Genomic DNA, 20562 nt, shown 5'->3' on the forward strand with positions numbered 1-20562 from the left:
GTTTGGGGTTTTGCGTGGCTTAAGTCATTAATAATGTTTGCATTCACATTACTGTACTAAGAAGCCTGAAGGGCAGCCTCCAACCCAAAACTAAATATGAGGATTGCATATCAGCAGAAACAACCTAATTAACTAAATGGTGTAAAGGGGGAAATCTTGCTATTCCCAGGGAAAAACTTCAGGTGCATTGGGAGTGATCTCATGGGCACATTTACCTATGATGAGGACAGAAACTCCTTCAACTCCCACCAGCTATCCTTTCTCTTTATGTAGTGATGAGGCAGAAAAGGGTCCTTCCTGGGAAGCTCCCAGTACCACTTGCCATAAAAGACTATAGGATTTTCTTACAGCACCTAATCTATCTGAGTGTGAGGTGTCAACAGGGGTAGTACAGGCATCAGTGCTGGGTGTCCAAAGCAACCTGGAATTCTAGCTAAAGCACTGTAGATGCATTCTCAGAATATCATACAACACTAAAGATACAACCTTTGACATTCTAACAGGTCCAACAAGGACAATCAATATAGTAAAAATAGATTATTTTTACACATCTACAGCTACCAGTATTTTTATATCTTTCCTAAAGAAAAGGTGATGATGAAAAAATTATTTTGTAGGTATTTTTTGGACTTTGCTTTCCTGTTGCTAAGCAAAGATGCTACAAGTGCTTCAACAGCAACTGGAAGTCAGACCTTTTTTTTAAACTATAGGACATTGAGGCAAAAATTAACTTCCTAAACTTGCAGGTATTGACAAAAGACTATTCAGGGCAATAAAATGAATCAAAACAGGTAATCAAAGTTAAGAAAGAAACAACAAATTATACAGAAAAATATATTGCATGCTATGGAAAAAGAATGACTTATGAAAAATGTAAATATTCTACACTCTTTAACTCTTTTAAAATCCACAGAAACTTCTCAGAAGATTGTTTTTAAGAGAAGAAAAATACCATATTACCATCATTTTCACTACAAATACATATGTAGGATATGAAATACTACTAGAAGTATAAAATTCTTCCTACTAAAATAAAAATATAATGCAATATATATTTAAAATATAAATCAAATTATTGATTGTATTAGGTACCAGCCAGTTGTGAGTCAGGTACTATAATTAAAAATATAATTTTATTAATTCATTTCAAGGTTGGTTTATACTTACCAAGTGTTTTACTAGAAGGTTCTTTCACGTTTTTCTTTAAACCTTTACACAATGGAGAATTTGTCAATAAAGAACACCTAAGTTATAAAACCAAGCACAAAAATCAATCAATGCAATGGACAAAAGCATTAGATTAGGAAAAGGTGTCAAAACTTCTTTTTAGCTATTTGTCTGCATGTGTGTATGTATATGTGTGATACCAGTGAGATTTTCATAAATACAAATCAGGCATAGTGGATTAGACATCAGCTCAGATAGCCAGCAGCACAGACAAGCCTTGGCCTGACTAGATTCACAGACCATTGCATTTACATGATAAATCCCATTTCTGTGAATATTAACTGATGATTTTATATAAGCACTCAAATCTGCACTTCACTTCAGTGTATATTGTAGGGTTTTTTATTGTCTTCAAGATGTCAGTGTTTTCCTGGAAATCATTTACAGGCACATGAAGGACAAGAAAATTGTAGTCAGCATGGCTTCACCAAGGGGAAGTCATGCTTGATCCACTTGATAAACGTGTGTGATAAAATGACTGGCTTGATAGATGAGGGAAGAGCAGTGGCTATTGTCTACTGTGACTTCAGTAAGGCCTTCCACGCTGTCTCCCATAACATCCTCACAGAGAGGCTGATGAAGTATGGGCTGGATGAGCACACAGTGAGGTGGATTGAAAACCAGCTGAACAGCCAGGCCCAGACGGTGATGATCAGTGGCACAAAGTCTAGTTGGAGGCCAGCAACTAGTGGCGTACCCCAGGTGTCAATACTGGGTCCAATTCTGTTCGACATCTGCATTAATAACCTGGATGAAGGAGCAGAGTGTACCCTCACCATGTTTGGTGATGACACAAAACTGAGAGGAGTGTCTGATACACCACAAGGTTGTGCTGCTATCCAGACATCCACAGGCTGGAGAAATGGGCTGACAGCAACCTCATGAAGTTCAAGGGAAAGTGCAAAGTCATGCACCTGGGGAGGAACAACCCTAGGCACCAGTGTACAGCTGTAAAGAAGACAGAGCCAGGCTCTGTGCCTGGTTCCCACTGAAAGGACCAGAGGCAATGGGCAAAAACTGAAATACAGGAGGTTCCGTCTGAACACCAGGAAACACTTTTTTACTGTGATAGTGACTGAGCACTGGCACAAGTTGCCCAGAGAGGTTGTGGTGTCTCCCTCCTTGGAGATATTCAAAAGCCGTTTGGACATGGTGCTGGGCAACTGGCTCTAGGTGGCCCTGCTTGAGCAGGGCAGTTGGACAAGATGACCTCCAGAGGTGCCTTACAACCTCAACCATTCTGTGATTCTGTGATGTCTCCCACTCAGTACAACTAAAGTATGACAGGAAAACAAGAAAAATAAAACCATGTCAACGAATAGCACTGTACAAAACCATCTGATGCACTTCAGTGTCAGGAAAGCAAATGTGCAATCCAGCTCAGAAGAAAATCATTTAAAGTTATTCTGTACCTGGCAATAACCGATAGACTGTTCTCATTTCCACATAGGAGAAAATCACTCTGCTGAGTTCTCACCAATGCAGCAAGGTTAACTTCCAACACAGCAGTCATATCTTCAAACATTGAGGTGATCAAGCAAAAAATCTGCAGCAATTATACCATAAAATAACACTCCATTTACTTCATAATTTAAGCTCCAACACTGAAGTATTTATAATGGAAAATGAAATCACTTTGTGTCATTTATGAAAATTAGTCAAAAATATCCATGGGTTTAGTCTTGCAGAGCATTAAACAGTAAAAAGTGGTTAATGCTGTCCTTCAAAATATGCTTATGTTGATTAAATGTGTCTTAACAGACTTGCATACCTAATAGTCACAGAAATTCCAATACCTTCTACAATAGAGATATTTCTGTGGTAAGAGTTGTGAGAAAAGAAATACACCTAGAAGAAAGATTGGTTTCAGAGACATGCTAAGAACATGCTAAGAACTGAATTTAAAACAAAATCCTTCTTTAAAACAAAACACTGCTATATTAAATATGCAGAAAGGCCTACATTCAGCTCAGTTCTGTAGGAAAACTGTAACAGCAAAAATGGAGTAGACAAAAAAGAGTGCATTTAATTTCCTTAAAAGCACTTTTAGTGACTTTCCACAGAAATTTTCTCACAACTCAAATAGCTTTCACAGATTTCTTGGAAGGATTCAGAAGCAGTTCATCCTAACATTTGTTTGAGAAACAAGGTATAACAATGCTTATATCTTTTTTCCCCTAAAAGATTGGCTCTGCTCCCCTAATGGTCATTCTTGATATTCAAGGTACACACTGAACACTACAAAAAACCAATTCACCTTTTGCTTGTTAATCACTTTGGACAGTATACAAACTGTGAGAGCTTTAAAACTACCCAGCTATTTAAACTACTAGATTCCATAAAGAAGAATCAACCCTCTCCAGAGAAACTACTGTGTAATTCACATCAAGCAAAACAAATGTGTACATTAATCTGTAAATAAAATGCATAATTAATATTTATTGGAAATAACTGGAAATGTAAACATTAATTAAATCAATGTTTACTGTATACCCACCTTTCCATTAACTGCCTTCCTTGTTAATGCACACGATCCGGCAAACCGAATGCTGAGGTCACTGTAATCTTTACCAAAAAACATACTGCTATAAAATTGTATTTGCATTTCAAAAGCAAAAACTATCACTAAGACAGGAAAAAAAAAATTACTCATACTAATTTGACACCACCATAATCCATTGTCTTCAGTGTATATCCTTCTAGCTTGCCCCCACATTATAATGTAGGAGTAGAATAAAATTCCTTGTATCTAACACTCATAAACTGCAAAATCAGCTAAAAATTCATTGCTAGCCACTACAGAAACCTAGTGCTGACACATCTTCTGAGACAAGTCAGCAATGCCAGAAAAACATACAAAAATGAATTAGAAAAAAACATTTTTAAAAAAACACTTAGTTTCTACTGTAGTCTGCTATTTCACAAACTAATTCTTACATTATTTATATAACAAATGAAAGCAATCACATTACAGTGTATTCACATATTTTATAATCATACCTCTGAAAGATAAAAAAGCTTCTAATTCAAAGTTTGCCAAATTAATTATTAACAAGCCAGTAGAGCTTCCTATCCAAAAATAGCTAGTATTCAGAGCAGAAGATCTATTAAAAAAGGGAGAAAAAATTATCTGAGTATGATAAAGAAGCTTTTCTTACTACCATACAAGACACAGCAATTGTTTTTTTAATACCTGTTACCCAGTCCCAGTACAACAACAATAATAAACCACACCAAAAAAAAAAGGTTTTAAATTTACATCATTTTTTAAAATCTGTAGCTCAAAGTAAAAAGTTTCAATCAAAATTGGTGAAGTTTTGAAAACTAAGAGCAGAATACAATCCTTGATTTTATGTAAGTCCTCATGGCAAGTCTAAAACAGCATAGGAAATACTTTTCTTCAAAAATTACTGTGGTTTGTAACAGTTGGGAGATGCTGTAAAAGCACTATATCCACAAAGAGTAAATTAAAACAAAGAGGCAAATCCACATAAATTCTTACTTTTACCACCTGTAATATGAAAACACAAAAAGCAGTGAAATTTTAAGGTGTGTTTGTACATAGTTAAGTGCAAGAGAAAAACCAGCAAAAACTAAGGGGAAAAAAATAAAACAGGCAAGCCTGGAATATCTGTCTCAGTCTGTGCCTAGTGGCAGTAGTATTGCAGTTAGGTAATGAAATCCAGCCTTCGCAAACACCACAGAGCAGACCAACTGGTTACAATTTCAGTCAACACCCTCATAGAAGAAAAATATTATTAAGCATGAGATGATTATAACAAAATAACAGTTGTCGTTCTCAAAAACTAAAAATGTTTTGATGCCACAGTAAATAAAAATTGACATCAACATTTTAATAAATTTTCCAAATAAGAGTGAGTAGACTTATCAATTTGATTTGTAAAGTCAGACCATACGAGTTGAAGTAAGGGTATGGAAAAATATAATGCTGAAACCTGGCATGAAAAGAGTCACCACAGTGGTTTAATGCTTTTTTTACTTAAAAAAAAAAAAAAAAAAAAAAAAACAAAAACACAGAAACAGTCAAATACTTTAAAAACCGGATGGGGAAAGACAGTTTCATTTCTGGTTTGTGATACTTTTATGTGCTCTGTATAGTTTTGTTTGTGGTTGGCACTACTTTCACATACGGCAGTAACACTGATTTAATTTGTGAATTGTTTGAATTATTTATAAAGAAGTGGCACTATCAAGTTATTACGAACAATGATATCAAATGATATATACAGGAAGTTGATCTCACACCCACTTTACAATAATAAAATGCCATCCACTGTCATGAAATTACTCAACTTCAAAAAGCTTAGGGAAGTATGAGACTCAACATCAATGTTGCAAAAACATTTCATTGTTGCATTTCATTCCAGGCAGGAAAAGTGGTAAATCAGGGATTCATCAGTTGTTCAGACAAATCTGAACCACCTGCTAAAACCAACACATGGTAATTTAAAAATTAAACAGAAAAATACTTATAAATACAAAACTCTAAAAACAAAAGATAATGGAACTGGATTAATAGTGAGAATGTAATGGTCATGGTGGTTTATAAGCAAAACAAAACCTCCAACTGTGATGCAATAGCTGAAGGGGTAAATAGTCCTTAGATGTACAAAGCCAGGCAGTATCAGGTGGGTATTGGAAAGTAATGTTATCTCAGTTTAGAAAATTATTTCAATTAACCTATTATTGTGGATCCATTTCAGGCAACCATGTCCAAAAAGGACATTGAAAAAGAAATGAGACTGAATTTCAGAAAAAAGTTCAAAAGCAAATGTTAAAAATGCTACAGAAAACATGCCCTATACAAGGTGCAAACTATTTTATGCAGAAGTGTGGAGATAACTTGTTCATGAGCTACAAGTTGCTATGCAAGGAGGGAATTTAATCATAGCTGGCTCTAGACTATCAGAATAAAAAACATACCAAGAACCAATAACTGTACATGAAAGAGTAATTCAGATTAGAAGTAAAATGGAATGAGTCAGTTGATGGAACAACTTAACTAGGGACATCGTGGATTCTTCATCACTGGAAAATTAGCCATCTTTAAAGACATGCTGTAGTTCAAATTAAACCTATAGTTTTGATCAAGACAAAGTTTTGCTGGTTTGAGGGTGGTATTATACAAGCAATAAGACTAACTGACTGTAATAATTCATCTTCTGGCCTTAGAGTTCTGACATTCCATTAAAGTATGTCTGAGATGTACATCTTAAAAATCGCCACTTCCTTCCTCTCAATGGTAGTCCTTCTGAAAATGTAGGCATCATGAAAATAACTGTTTGTTAATAATTACTTCAATTTGACATAAAGATAAACAAAATGATCCAGGACTGCTGGATATTTTTCTTCTTTGATTATAAAAAATTGTTTATATATCTAAGCAGAGGATTAATGAGTTATACCTGTACAACCTACCGTAGGGCAAAGACTGGAAAAAGTGTTTCCTAAAACATGATGGGGCTGAAAAATTTATCCAAATGACAATTATAAATAACAACAAAAACAAGTTGTCCTATAAGACAGGTCTTGTGGCAGTATCCTGAACAGATCCGCAGGTGCCTGATAATATGGTTAAACTTGTCTTCAGGAAAGAAATGCAATATAAGGGTTAATTTAGGTCTCTCTCCTCTATCTGGCCAACGAATTCCATGGGAAGGAGTAAAAACATCATGCTTCGAAATGTCTGTCTCTCTGACAGAAGTTGGGCTAGAAAAGGTTATGTCATTCAAAAGTTTTTAAATTTGGAAGGCAAACTGACACAGGCACACAGCAACTGTATCAGACTTACTTCCTTAGGAAAGCAAACTAAAAATAAATTTGGCTTTTTAATTGTAATTGGCTTCTTAATTATTTTTTTTAACTGATCTTCCCTGGTCAACTAGTATCAATAGATGTTAAAATGGATATTCCCAATGCCATTTTTATAAAATTATTTTTCAGTCTAGAAATCAGTTTTAACTTTAAATCAGTTTGTGTATATTATCTGCCTAAGAGTAGGCCACCAAAACTTGCATATCACTAAATGCATTCTCTGATTTTCCTATTGCATTTTTAAGAAAATAGTAAGTTGCAGTTAACATAATCCAAGAACCAATAGGAACTCCTAGGAATAGAATCCAGCCAAACACTTTGTGGTATTTAAAAGGACTTACGTGTTTTCTTCATTATGGAAACATACTAAAAAGTCACAGTGTTCAATTAAGAGGATAGGCAATGATGTTTCCACTGATCCTTCTGGTCTCATGTTGTTTGTTTTGCAAAGCTTGGAAGTATTTTGCCCTTCACCTAAGAAAGACAATCAACAATACTAGCTATCAAAAAACAATGAAATAAGGGAAACAGACAGGATTTAAGAGAGAATTAGAAGTAGTAAAGTATCATGAACTAAGACCACACTCAAGAAGTTTCTATTTCAAAAGTTGGATATATCTTAAGAGCCAGCCCTCTTGAAATACCTTTCCTCATTATTATGTTATTTTTAGTACCGTCTTCTTTCAAATACCTGGAGATAAAATCCAAAGAGCCTACTTAAGGACTGAAAAGGATTTGGCAGAATTTAGGTGTGTTCATCTCAAAAAGTGACTCTGAAAGCCATATTCCAACAACCCTTAAATATGCTGGGTACCTTTCCACTTAGCCTGAAAATTCCCTTGACGCTAAAGTTACAACATAATCCAAAAACAAGGTGGAAAGCCACCTCAGCTTCATCTTCCCAAGGAGTCTCCAATCCATTATGCATGTGCAGTTCACACTTAGGAACTACTAGCACCGAATTCAGCACTACACAGACACTACATCACTCTCAAACATCCAAAGATGAAAGTGACATCCATATATTTTAAATAATAACAAGAAATGTAGCAGTCTTTCTTGTTAGGTTAGGACCTTAGGATTATTGAAGTTGGACCACTAGGCAGCCAAGAATACAACAGTCACTGAAGCCAGAAAAAGAGCAAGAAAGGGAAACCAGATTTCCCTTTCCCTAAAGAAAGCTCCCTCTTTCTTGCCTTTAGGAGGACCTCAACTCACTTCAGCTACTGTGCAGGTGGTCTGAATCCCTCATTTGGGAACATGGAATCGCCTTGCTGAGGTTACCAGTGCAGTCTCTAAAGACTCATAAGTACTCTGTGTTATACCACTAGAAATACCACAGCCAGAGAAACACCATATCATGGAGGCACTTGGTATGGATTTAAAAAAAAAAACAAAAAAACCCAAACAAACAAACAAAAAAAAAAGAGGTTCCTAGAAGCTTCAAAGGTAACTGAGAAATGGTACTCCACTTAGACAATGGATGAATTTTTAGGCACTGATTCTGGTCTCACTGAAGCGTTGGGCAATGAATTCAATAAAAACCAAATACTTAATAATTCACATCATGCAGTGTTTTATAAACAGATACATTGGCCAAGAGTTTATTACAGACATACATGCATAATTCTTTCCAGATGTCCAATAATTCTTTCCAGATATGCCAATACCCAACTTCATATCAGCTTCAGTAAGAATTCCATGCCACAGACTTGAGACTCATAGCTCTATCACTTATAAGAAATTCTCATGGTATAAAAAGCAGTAGCCAATAACAACTAGAATATACCATAAACAGCATTCTAGAAGCACTGTGCTACCTATTTCTTTCCCAGATTTCCACACTTTATTACAGAATTTCTCTTGCTCTTTCTTTAAGTTGATATGTACCACACAACGGTAATTATGATCGCTGATCAAACTGAAGATCCAAAGCTGCAAGAAAAAGAAAAAGCAATTGCAATAACCTTTTGACACGAAACATAAAGCTTACGTAAATACAAACTAAAGGTCCAATATTTAAAACTGTTGATGTAACTAATGAATTTTTGTATCTGGAATCTCACCTTGGACCAGAAATACAATTATATGCATTTCTAAGATTATCAAAGGGTATATTCAATATTAGCAAGAGCAGCCATTATCAATTTGAACTGCACATCTAATTCTCACATGTTTATGCCTTTGAAAAAAACTCCTCATAGACTATTTCCCACAATTAAAAGTCACAGGTAACCTGCATGTTATTGCTCACTGAGTCATGCACATGAATTTAATTTATACCTTTCTCTTTTTAGGCACCACTATAGTTAAATCTTTAATTTTCTTCACTGAATGGTAACACTGAAGGAAAACAGCTGGAAAATCTCATGTAAATATATTCTTAACATTAAATTAAAGAGGAGGTGGAATGCATATTCATATTTATCACATTTGGTTAGAATTCCAACATGATGATATCATAGTCTCTTGTATTTGTTGTCATGTGTTTCATTCCTTGGCCAAAATAGGAGAATCCTATTTTTCACCTTTTTTCTTTCAAAACAGATATATTTGTAGCCTCTCAGTGTACTCCTCTTATATAATCACTGATTGTGCTCTTAAAAACTTTCCTGGCTTTCAGGAAAAAGTTTCCATTTTGTAATAGAGGTCTTATATACCATATATGGTTTATGCTCAAAGCATTGAATTGTGCTTACTAAAATAACTGTTGTAACAGTTCAAAACACGTATACAGATTGTGAAGCTTTTTTATAGACAGAGATATTAATAATAGTTGACTGTTTTGACATAGAGACTGAGTTTAATGGGTAATTTTTACCTGTCCCTCAGCACATCCAGTGATAAACTGTTTATTTTCTTCATCAATTAGCAGACTTAGCAAAGGAAATGCTGCTTCAAAAAAGATAAAATTATTTCCAGAGTAGACACAAACCAGATATTTAATGAAAATACATGATTCAAAATTGAATCCTCCTATTCATAAAGACAGGTGAAAAAAACCCTTACTGCAATTCTTACGGTTGCACAATGCTTTGTGTGCCTTAGCCTTTGTGTTGCTAAGTGCTTTCCATTTGCAGGTCTGTGGCCTGCCTTTCACCCAAGCTGCCATGGCAGCGGTTTTCTTCACCCTCTCACCCAAGCTGCTGTGGCATGGTTTTCAGAGCCCCTGTGGCAGTAGGGCAAGCCCCTGTTGTTCCCATGCTGTTATTCTCGTGGCCTTGCACCTGCAAACCCTGATATTGCAGTTAAGGGAGGTTTTCAAGGGAAGCAATTGCCACCAGCAACCGGAGGGGGATCACCCCTTCTTCCTCTCCTTTCCTACCATGCGGTTTTTAGCTTTTAGTTCACATGAAGTCATCTAATAATATGGATGCACAAAGCTTAACAACCAATCTCCATGCAGCTCGTGTCCCTGAAGCGTGCTCCAATCACCAACAGCACCACAAGCAGGAACAACCAACAGGGACTTTGAGAAGGTCCTGTTGAAAACGATATGGTTCCTGCAGGAAAAGTGCTATTGGAGGAGGGGTCCCTGCTGCACTGGAGACAGCGCTTGCCCTCCTCCTCTTCTCTCCTTTTGCTCTCATCTTTCCACAAAAGTAGCTTTCACCTTTAAAGTCAATATATGCCATCAGCTACAGGCACTGCTAATAAATCTACATATGGTATACTTAAAGTATTTCCTTCCGTGTCATATACAAAACTTGAAAGAAAACAAGCACATAGTACTCAGACAGTGGAACTGTATCTACAAAACAAGAAAGCTTCATTTGCATATCTCAGTAAATGGCAACAGTTACATGCACAGGCTGTACAAAAAGACCTGTTTATGAAAGTACACTAAAACTATCTACCCAAAAGTACACTTTAAAGGAAAATATATTTATTACTGGCTTTAAAGGATAATATTTTTACTACTACCTAGTCTGCTAGAACTATTTTCACTAAATACTTCTGTAATAATTTTATATTATTGTTTAGAGAGAGGACTTTTGCTATGAAAAAGTATATATAAAAAAGAAAACTTACCCGTTAATACTCCTGACTGATATATTAACTGGCCAGTAGAATAGTCCCACACCTTTAGAGGAAAAAAAGTAAAGATAGGCACCTACTTAGATCTTTAAGGAAAACACAAACTTCAACGGCCATCATGTGGTGAAAACAGAGCCATTGAGCTGTTTTCTGCACTTTCAATTGCAGCCATTGAAAGTGATGCAATATGGTAAGGATTTTTTTCAGCATTTTTTTTCTAACTACGTAGGGCTTTGTTTAATCGATAAGTATCCATAGTGAAAAAGGTGAAACTCACCTGGTATGGACACACAAAGTCCTTAGAAGTACTTACTATCATCTTTGCTTAGGCTGATCTCTTAGTGACTTAAGCTAAATCAATGAAAAGACATACTTGAACTGGTTCTACATTTCACATAGAGAGCTAGCATAATTTCACAATTTTCATATTGGGCTCTGGGACAAGAGGTCATTATTAATAATAATGATACTTGTTATGATCTATAGACCCACATATAAGTCAACTTTCATTATGAACATGACTGTTTCTACGTGATATATTCTATGCTTAATAGTTGATTAAGAAAGCTAAATAAACCCAAATTTTTCCTCTCATGTTGCTACTTCTATGAGCCTTTCTCTCTACAAATACTTCCATGACGTTTATGGTAGCTGTCACAGCTGGGATGGAAAAAATCACAGCAAGACAGTCCCTGCTTTCTAAACATGGCTGTGAGCCTTTGTTTAGCTCCCAAGCTTTTCTCTTTGTTCATGTTTCATTTCTCTCTGAATGTAAACGTCATTCTTCTGAAAATCTGTTTCTTAAGATCTTGTTTCGCCACTTCATCTGAAGAGATTCTCACATGTTTCACCACTTTTTTAGCCAAGTAAAAAGGCTAGGGGAGCATAAGGTTTTGCACACTGCAAGTGCTGCAATCACAGGAACCAACTAGCATAGACTCCAGCATGGCTGCCCTCAGAGAATTACCCCTGATCTGCAGAATCAGGCAGAGAAAATAAAACTTGAAGACTTACATACTAAATTATTTGGGAGACTTGCAAAATATTTTCATTTGATTGTCATTTTAGTCCTAATATTTATCAAGGTAAAAAAAAAAAAAAAAAAACAAACCAAAAAACAACTTATTCATTAGGATTTTGCATAATTTATCAAGTCTTCATTAAATTAATATGAAGAAGTATATATGACTGAAGTCATGACATGAAGACATAAGTTTTCCTTCAGTCATTTTTACCTTGATTTAATTTCTTAGATCAACATAAACTAAATAAGAAACAATCAATCAGAAAGTCAGAATTAGTAGTGTTACCTAAAATTCCAGTTCAATCTTTGCTTTTTTTCATCCAAGACCAGAACAAAAATCAAAATCACATTTTCTCCAGAACAGAGTTACATAAAAATTGAGAAAAACAAAAAAAACAAAACCGACCAACCAAACAAACAAACCAATCAACCTTTGATATAGTAAACTTTAATTTTATTTTAGCTTGTAGAACCAAATATTGGGCTATGTTTAGAATCACAGAGAGGACAATCAGTAGTAGACTAAACTGTATCTAATCAAGGTATCCACCCCAGTATCTCCTGGAAGATACACCTGGGTTCAGTCAGGCTCCTTGTTTCCCCTTACTGTCTAAGTTGTCTTCAATTGTCGTCATTTACAGCAGCAGCAATCCATGGTGTCATCATATAAAATGTCGTCTGGCAAAAAATCCTACCAGTGTGCAATAACCCAGCCATTGCATGCAATAACCCAAACCAATATTCCCAAAAGGGAAAATTCCAATCAATATCAGCAGACTCAAAGTGAAATGTTTTCATTCAGTTCAGCACACTGAAACACTTCAGTTACAGCCAAACTGATCAAAATATTTTATTTCCATTTGCCATATTATAGTAATAACCACAGTTAACATTTCGCTATAGAAAGTTTTGAATATACAAAACCTGCATTGTTCTTTTAAAAAAGAGTAATTAATTTTTACAATAATTTCCCAACCAACTCTAAGAACAATGTCCTGATCTCTATAAAGTCAAAGATGTTTTTGCTTAATCTTCAGAAAATATTTAAAGGGAAAGAAAGACTACTTCACATATTCACTAAATTATATTTTTAAAAAGTGCAGCTCTACAATTTCCTTGCCTTAAAGGTTCTGTCTTCTGACACTGATATAAGCGTACTTTTCTCCCATGTGCAAAACTCAGCAGCAGTCACTGCAGCCAGGTGGCCATCCAATTCAGCCAGTATAGCTTCGTTCTGTGATTAGTTAAGTCAAAATAAAAACAGATTAGATTTCAAACTAAAAATGACAATTAGCTAAATGTTTTAATAATTAATAACTGTTGCTAAAAAATGACAGATGTGGATTCAAAATATTGATTCAGTAAGATTTTTCTCATTGAAACTGCAGCCCTGTATATCATCCTGCTGGCAAAACCACTACACATTACATTTGTTTCTTCAGAATGAATGATATAGGAGTAATTTTTCAGATGTCCTCAGAATGTTTTCTTCTTCTAAGTTATTGAGATATTGTTTCACTTCAACTTTTTTTCATCTAGTCTTCTATCTGGTATATGATGCATTATCAAGTATTAGTTCATACTTATTTTCATCTATATGATAAAAATTAATGCTTTTGCTTAATTATTCTGACATTTCCATATCGTGGTTTTATTTGAAAGTGAGTAAGTTAAAGAAATACCAGAACCATGGCTACAAAGAATGGTATCTCACCTTTGCACTTAACATGTAGATCCGATTTCCAGCACATACTGCCACTTGTTGATCATCCGGACTAAATCTTACATGAAGCACCATTCCCAAAAGAGTTCCTATAACAATTCCTTGAGGTGTTAACCCTGCAGCAATTTTATTGTTATTGACACTCAATGAAATATAAAACTCTAGTGCACTGAGATTCTTAGAAACTTTGCATAGCAGTTATCTAACCACAGAGCTATCCCAGTTTCTGTCAGGAAGATGTACAGAACAACCCACAGTTTAATTATACCAGGCTATTGGAAAGCAAAGCACAGAACTATGCACCAGCAGGATTCCTCCATCTGCCTTGTTGCCTAGACGTGATCTGGTACTCTTTGAGATACTAATAATAAGTGTGCCCATCAAATCATACTTCCATCGAAGACTGCCAGGGACAGGATTTTTGGAGTAGGGTGATGTGCCCAAGGAACCCAGTAGTGCCACACTCATTTTGGAGGCAAGAAATCCTGACTGAAGCCCAGCAAAACAGGGGTTTGAGAAACACTTCTTCCAGGACAATACCCTAGCCACTCAGCCATCAAGCAAGGGGGATTCTCATTCTCTTGGTTTTAATTCTTCTGTGGGAAAGGGCTGAAAGAGGAAGTACACTACTGAATATCATTACACAGTCAGATGATAAGACTAGCTTGGTGAACAGGCTCATGTTTCATCCCTCTCTTCACAACTTCATTCTGGTCATCTCGCTGGTTCAAGCAGGCTAGTTTCTGCAGACCCCTATCTTACAATGCTACCTTTAACTATGTGAGGAGATTTTTGGACATCTCATTACATTTTAGGATTTCATAGGCAATACATTAACTAGGATACAGGCACAACAACTATAGGTGTCCTTTTCTAAGTTTTATCCTAGATGCTGTGCAGTGTTTCTACAATTGATTAACCTGTCAGGATCTACCAGGATGGAGACATGGACCACACAAAGAACTCCTGAACTACCTTGATATAGTTGGTAAGAATATGATCGGAGAAAACATGCCAAGACCGCACAGCACCTTGGCCAGCTCCCGGGGCCGTCCCGGCGGGGCCGCCGCCGCCCGCCCGCCCGCCTCGGGCATCCCCGGCCCAGCGCAGCATCCGCCGCGGGGCCCGCAGCCGCCTGGGGCGTGCGGCCCGATGGGCGCTCGGGAGCGCGGCGGTTGTCCCTGCGGGGTCTTCTGGGAAGGTATGATGGCCTGACTGGCTGGACTACTGGCCTGATTCAGCCTGGCATTGCCGAAGAAGAGCAGTAGAGAAAGAAAGCGCTATTTATCACCTTTAGGGCTGCTGAATCTGAGTGGCTGATGCATGCTACTCAGAAATATCAGCCTTTTACAGCAGTAGTACTGGAAGGAATGGAGGTGTTGGGAGGTTGTCTTCTAAGGCAGCCGTTGCTCAGAGGCTGGCTCGGCATTGGTCTGCTTGTAGGAGCTGGTGAGTGATTGCCTTTGCATCACTTTTATACATAATATATATAATATGTATACATTATCTAAATAATACTCTACCTTCTTGCATCTTCTGTGTGCATTCATCAAGATTCCACACTATCACACATTCACGAGAAGCAGAGCAGACAAGAAGTGGATTGATTTTACTTCCAAATGACAGCGCAGAAATTGAGTAATGATGTCCTGACAAATGTAATGGCTGACAAATGTAGATAAAGGAGAGTTAAATGAGTCACTTCAAAGTAAGATTATGAACAATACAAAATGACAAATGGATAACGTACATGCAATTAACAAAACAATAACTATTTTTTCTTTATTGTTTCGTAATCACTTAGCTACAATGTAGCTGTACTGGGTTTGGCTGGGATGGAGTTAACTTTCTTCATAGCAGCTTGCATGGTGCAGTTCTTTGGATTTTGGGACGAAAACAGTGTTGATAACACACCAATGTTTTTGCCAAACACTGCTTGCACAACACCAGGGCTTTCACTTTTTCCTACTCTGTCCCGGCCCCCCCCCCCCCCGCAAATAGGTTAGGGGTGCACAAGAGACTGGGAGGGGACACAGCCAGAACAGCTGAACCAAACAGGCAAAGGATTATTCCATAACATATGATGGTGTGCTCAGCAATAAAATTGGGGTATTGGATGAAGAAAGTGTTGGGGGGCTGGGGAGTTGCCTTCTAAGGTGGCCATTGCTCAAAGCCTGTATGGGGATTGGTCTGTTTGCAGGAGGTGGTGAGTGATTGCCTTTGTATCACTTCTTTTTTCCTCTTTCCTTCACTCGTTAAACTATTTTTATCTTGACCCGTGACTTCTCCTCACTTTTGCCCGTCCAATTCTCTCCCCCACCCCGCTGGGAAGGACTGAGCAGGAGACTGGGTGGATGTTTAGCTGCCAGCCAGGGTCAATCCACCACAACAGTTTATATTATTCTCATCACAATAACAAAGCTCATAGCAAGTGCTAGTATCTTCCCAGCACTAAAGTGAAACCTGACACTCCTACACTACCCTCCAATATTTTGTTTATATCTTTCTTTTAAGTCTTCTTCTGAAATAGCAGCCTATGAAGGGATATATTCTGGTTTTACCTGAGCAGTCGCTGTATTCCAGATGCACAACTCATTTCGATTCAAAGGGAAAGCACAGTGATGGTGACTACACGCCAGCTGAACAAGGGACTCTGACAGTTTGGATTTAAACAAGTGTTTTTCGCAGACAACGTCAGGATTGCAGCTTCCTCCAGAAGAACAACGGTCCCCGCCACTTTCCATCCTACGGCTGAACCGGGCCCCGCGGTGGAGCACCGCAGGGGGCCGCTTTCCCCTCACTGGCTGCCTCCTTACCGCCTGACAGCGCGGGGTCCCAGGCCCACACAGCCTGCCGCGGGGGCACCCTTAGGCAGGGAGGCGGAGGGGCCCGCCCGGCTCCGCGCCCCCAGGACGAGGCAACGCGGCCCCCGCCCTACCCGGCCCCGCCGCCCAACGGCCGGCCGGTAACCAGGGCAGCGGCGCCGCCGACGGCTGGCCGAGCGGGACAAGCCTCCCTCTCCCGCGGAGGAGCGGGCGTCCCCTCGCCTGGGCAACGGCTGAGCGCGAGCCCAACGGCTCCGCCGCGCCCTCTGCGGGCGCCCAGCGCAGCGCGGGCCTCAGCGATCGGCAACAGCCGCTTGGGGCCGTTTTCTCTTCCTGCAAACCGTGGCGGCGTCGCCAAGGGGCGTTCGCTCTCCACAACCGTACCCTGGTCTGCATGGAAAGCAGCGCAGCCAGCAGGTCGAGGGAGGCGATTCGCCCCCTCAGCTCCGCTCTTGTGGGACCCCACCTGGAGCACTGCGTCCAGCTCTGGGGACACCAGCACAAGAGACGTGGACCTCTGTTGGAGCGGGTCCAGAGGATGGCCACGAACGCCTCTCCGATGAAGAAAGGCAGAGAGAGTTGGTGGTGTTCAGCCTGGAGAAGAGAAGGCTCCGGGGAGACCTGATTGTGGCCTCTGAATATGTAAAGAGGACTTATAAGAAAGATAGAGAATTTTTACCAAGGCCTGTAGTGACAGGACAAGGGGCAATGGTGTTAAACTGAAAGAGGGTAGATTTAGGCTGGACATAAGGAGGAATTTTTTTACAATGAAGGTGGTGAGACACTGGAACAGGTTGCCCAGAGAAGCTGTGGATGCCCCATCACTGGAAGTGTTCAAGGTCAGGTTGGATGGGGCTTTGAGCAACCTGATCTAGTGAAAGACATCCCTGCCCATAGCAGAGGGGTGGACTAGATGATTGTTAAAGGTCCTTTCCTTTCCCAACCCAAACCATTCTGTGGTTCTATGATGCAGCAGGGACAGCATGGACCAGCCCATGACAGTGCGTGGAGCAGCATCACTGAAAAGAAAAACAAACCTCTTGCTCTCACCAAGTTTGTGGATGACACCAAATTGGGGGGGCAGTCACCACAGTGGTGGGCAGGGCTAGTAGTCAGAGTGACTTGAGAAACAAGCTGTTGAGAAACTCATGGAGTCCAACAGGAGTAAGTGCAGAGTCCCTCATCTAGCACAGAGTAACCCCATGCAAGAGGCCAGGCTGGAGGATGTCTGTCTGGGAAGCAGCTCTGTAGAAAAGGGTCTGGAGATCCTACTGGACAAGCTGAATATGAGCCACCACTGCACCTCTGCAGCAGAGGCAGCCAACCCCATCCTGAGCTGTATTAGTAACAGTAGGCAGCAGGTCTCGGGAGTGATCCTTCCCCTCTATGTGGCACTTGTAAAACCACATGTGCAGTACTGTGTCCAGTTTTGGGGTTGTTGGTACAAGGAGGATATTGACATACTGGAGCAAGTCCAGTAGAGGGCAATGAAGATGGTCAGGGTGCTGGAGAAGGTGATGTATGGAGAGAAGCAGAGAGAACTGGGCCTTTTCAGCCTGGAGAAGAGACAGCTGAGACCTTATCGTTGCCTACAACTACCTAATTGGAGGATACAAGGAAGATGGAGCTAGGCTCTTCTCAGAGGCGCACAGTGATACAAGCTGGAACCTGGGAAAATCTAGTTAGATGTCATGATATTATTTTTTTTTAAAACCTCATGAGGGTTGTTGAATACTAGAACAAGTTTCTGAAGAGAGGTTGTGGATCTCTATCCCTGGAGTTGTCCAAGAGTCAACTGGACATGGCCCTGAGCAACCTCATTTAATTAGACCTGTTTTGAACAGGAAGTTGGACTGGAGGAGTCTGGAGGTCCCTTTCAGCCTGAGTTATGATTCTATGACCAAGTTTTTGATCTGTGCCAATTTAAACCATTTTGATGGACACCAATCTGTAGACTCAATATCCACCTCAACTGCATTTCAACCAGATACTTCGTACAGGAATGTCTTTCTTGTGCCTGTCTGTAATTAATACTACAAGCGTTTTTGCCCTGTATGAGCAACTAATATATATTATAGATGACAACACAATCTCCTTGGGCTAGTTTTGCCTGGAGAAAGTACCAGTCCAAATTCTCTTCCACGTGTCCTTGTAAATTTGGATAAAGCCATTATATTGAGCACCAGCTGCATAGAGGTAACTCAATGCACTGCATGAGATGGTATTTCTTTTCTGAACTGTGACTCATGGCTGAGAACACTAGAGAAAAATTTTATTGTAATATGCTGATGACAATTTTCATGAGTGATACAGTCATGAATGTGTTATGGCAGTTTAGTCATCAGTAAAGAAAGATAAATGCTGATACAGAAAAAAAGGTGTTGTTCAGACAGGCAAACAACCCCTAGGAGTAAAGACCTTGTTCTGAAACATGTTGTGTCTTTGTAACTGTTTCTAGGCAGTTTAGTACGCTTTTTTCCAATTCTTTTCACTGTAGTTTATTTTCGTCTTTCAATGTTTGTAGCTACAATACTTTCAACAACCTACTGTCCATAACAACAAGGGAACTAGTAGAAATCCAAGGAAGTACTGGAGATCTTGGACCAATTTCTTGACTGATCAAAGAGGAGTTAGAAGACCAACTCCTTTCCTGCAGCTGCACCCTGAGCCAGTAAAGTCAATCTGATGGAGACCAATTCAGACAGGTGTGGACCACCACTGCTTTTTGCCCTTCCAATGGGTGTTGCTGCTCCTCAGTGGCTGAGAAGCCACTCCTCCAGTAACATGACGAGAAGCACATTTCTACCCTGTTGGGACAAGGTGGCAGTTGCATGGGAACGCTGGTGACATATAAGTGTGCAGTGAGAAATTTATACCACACCACACCCCCATGAAACACACCTTCTGGCGATGTCCTGTTTCTATGCAACACAACGCTAAAAGACCTTGGCTCCAGCATGTTCCCACAGCTTGGGTATCCACCCATTTCCAAATGGAACTGACAGCCACGTGAAAAAAAGAGACTTAAAGTTTTAGGGCATTTTAGGGAAACACCAGTTCTTTATCATGCCATGCTTTTGTGTCCAATAGTATATTTCTATTGGTCTCAATATTCAATCATTCTAAGAACAATTTTAAATAATGAGATTTATCAGCTTTAACATTTTAATGTGTTTTAAGCAGTTGATAAGCCTGTTCATAAGATTGAAATTGATTTTAATAAAGCTCAAATTTAACAGAACCCGCATTTGGTGGGCTTATGCAGCCTGTCTGTTTGAGGTAGGAATGAACAGAACAAGTTATGTGGGTTTTATGAAATTAGAGAGCTGTGGTTTGAAGACAGAACATTAGCTCATTCTGTTAATACAGGACCCTTGGGGTACATACACAGATTCTCGTGAATCTCTAATACACACTAACACTCCATGCAGATTTTTTTCAATTTCAGTCCTTCAGTCTTCCTTACAATTTAAAAGAGCTCAAGCCAAGTTAAGGTAACCATGTTGAAATCAATAGGTATTCAAAAGCAATGATTTTTTTTTCCTCTTCACACTGTGTTTTTCTGTTCTGTGATCTTAGGTGAAGTTTACGCTGATAGCCACATAAACTGTCGCTAATTGTTGAAGGGCAACCTATCCTCCAGTAAGTGTGTTACATCCAGTTTCAGCGCAGTTAAAATTAGATTTCTCTAATTTTAGGATTTCATTCTGAAAAATGCTTAGCATGTTGTAGAAAAATCTACATATTCAGTCACTCGGTATCTCACCATCCTCCTCAAATGTGTCATCCTCAACTCAGGATTTACAACTAAGCAAATCTTACTTTACTGGACTAAGTCCAGTAAAGGCTTCTGGTGCTCCGAAGCCGTGCTCCCCCCGCGCCCCCAAGCA

General features: G+C 39.0%; 1 protein-coding gene across 1 annotated transcript in view; it reads right to left on the reverse strand.

The window, feature by feature from the left end:
• WDR27 (WD repeat domain 27) overlaps window positions 1–16780 on the reverse strand; it is a 155547-nt gene extending 138767 nt beyond the window's left edge. Inside the window, exons 1-12 of the mRNA XM_075497174.1 lie at window positions 16409–16780; window positions 15371–15512; window positions 13839–13963; window positions 13245–13358; window positions 11095–11146; window positions 9884–9957; window positions 8883–8997; window positions 7404–7536; window positions 4228–4331; window positions 3725–3792; window positions 2640–2773; window positions 1168–1244 (exon numbers count right to left, since the gene is read on the reverse strand). Coding sequence (XP_075353289.1) covers window positions 1168–1244; window positions 2640–2773; window positions 3725–3792; window positions 4228–4331; window positions 7404–7536; window positions 8883–8997; window positions 9884–9957; window positions 11095–11146; window positions 13245–13358; window positions 13839–13963; window positions 15371–15512; window positions 16409–16591 — 1321 coding nt within the window. The 5' untranslated portion in view covers window positions 16592–16780. The remainder of the gene's footprint in view (window positions 1–1167; window positions 1245–2639; window positions 2774–3724; window positions 3793–4227; window positions 4332–7403; window positions 7537–8882; window positions 8998–9883; window positions 9958–11094; window positions 11147–13244; window positions 13359–13838; window positions 13964–15370; window positions 15513–16408) is intronic.
• Window positions 16781–20562: the final 3782 nt, after the last annotated feature.

This window comes from Mycteria americana, chromosome 3 (genome assembly GCF_035582795.1).
Source record: "Mycteria americana isolate JAX WOST 10 ecotype Jacksonville Zoo and Gardens chromosome 3, USCA_MyAme_1.0, whole genome shotgun sequence".
Classification (NCBI taxonomy): Eukaryota; Metazoa; Chordata; class Aves; order Ciconiiformes; family Ciconiidae; genus Mycteria; species Mycteria americana.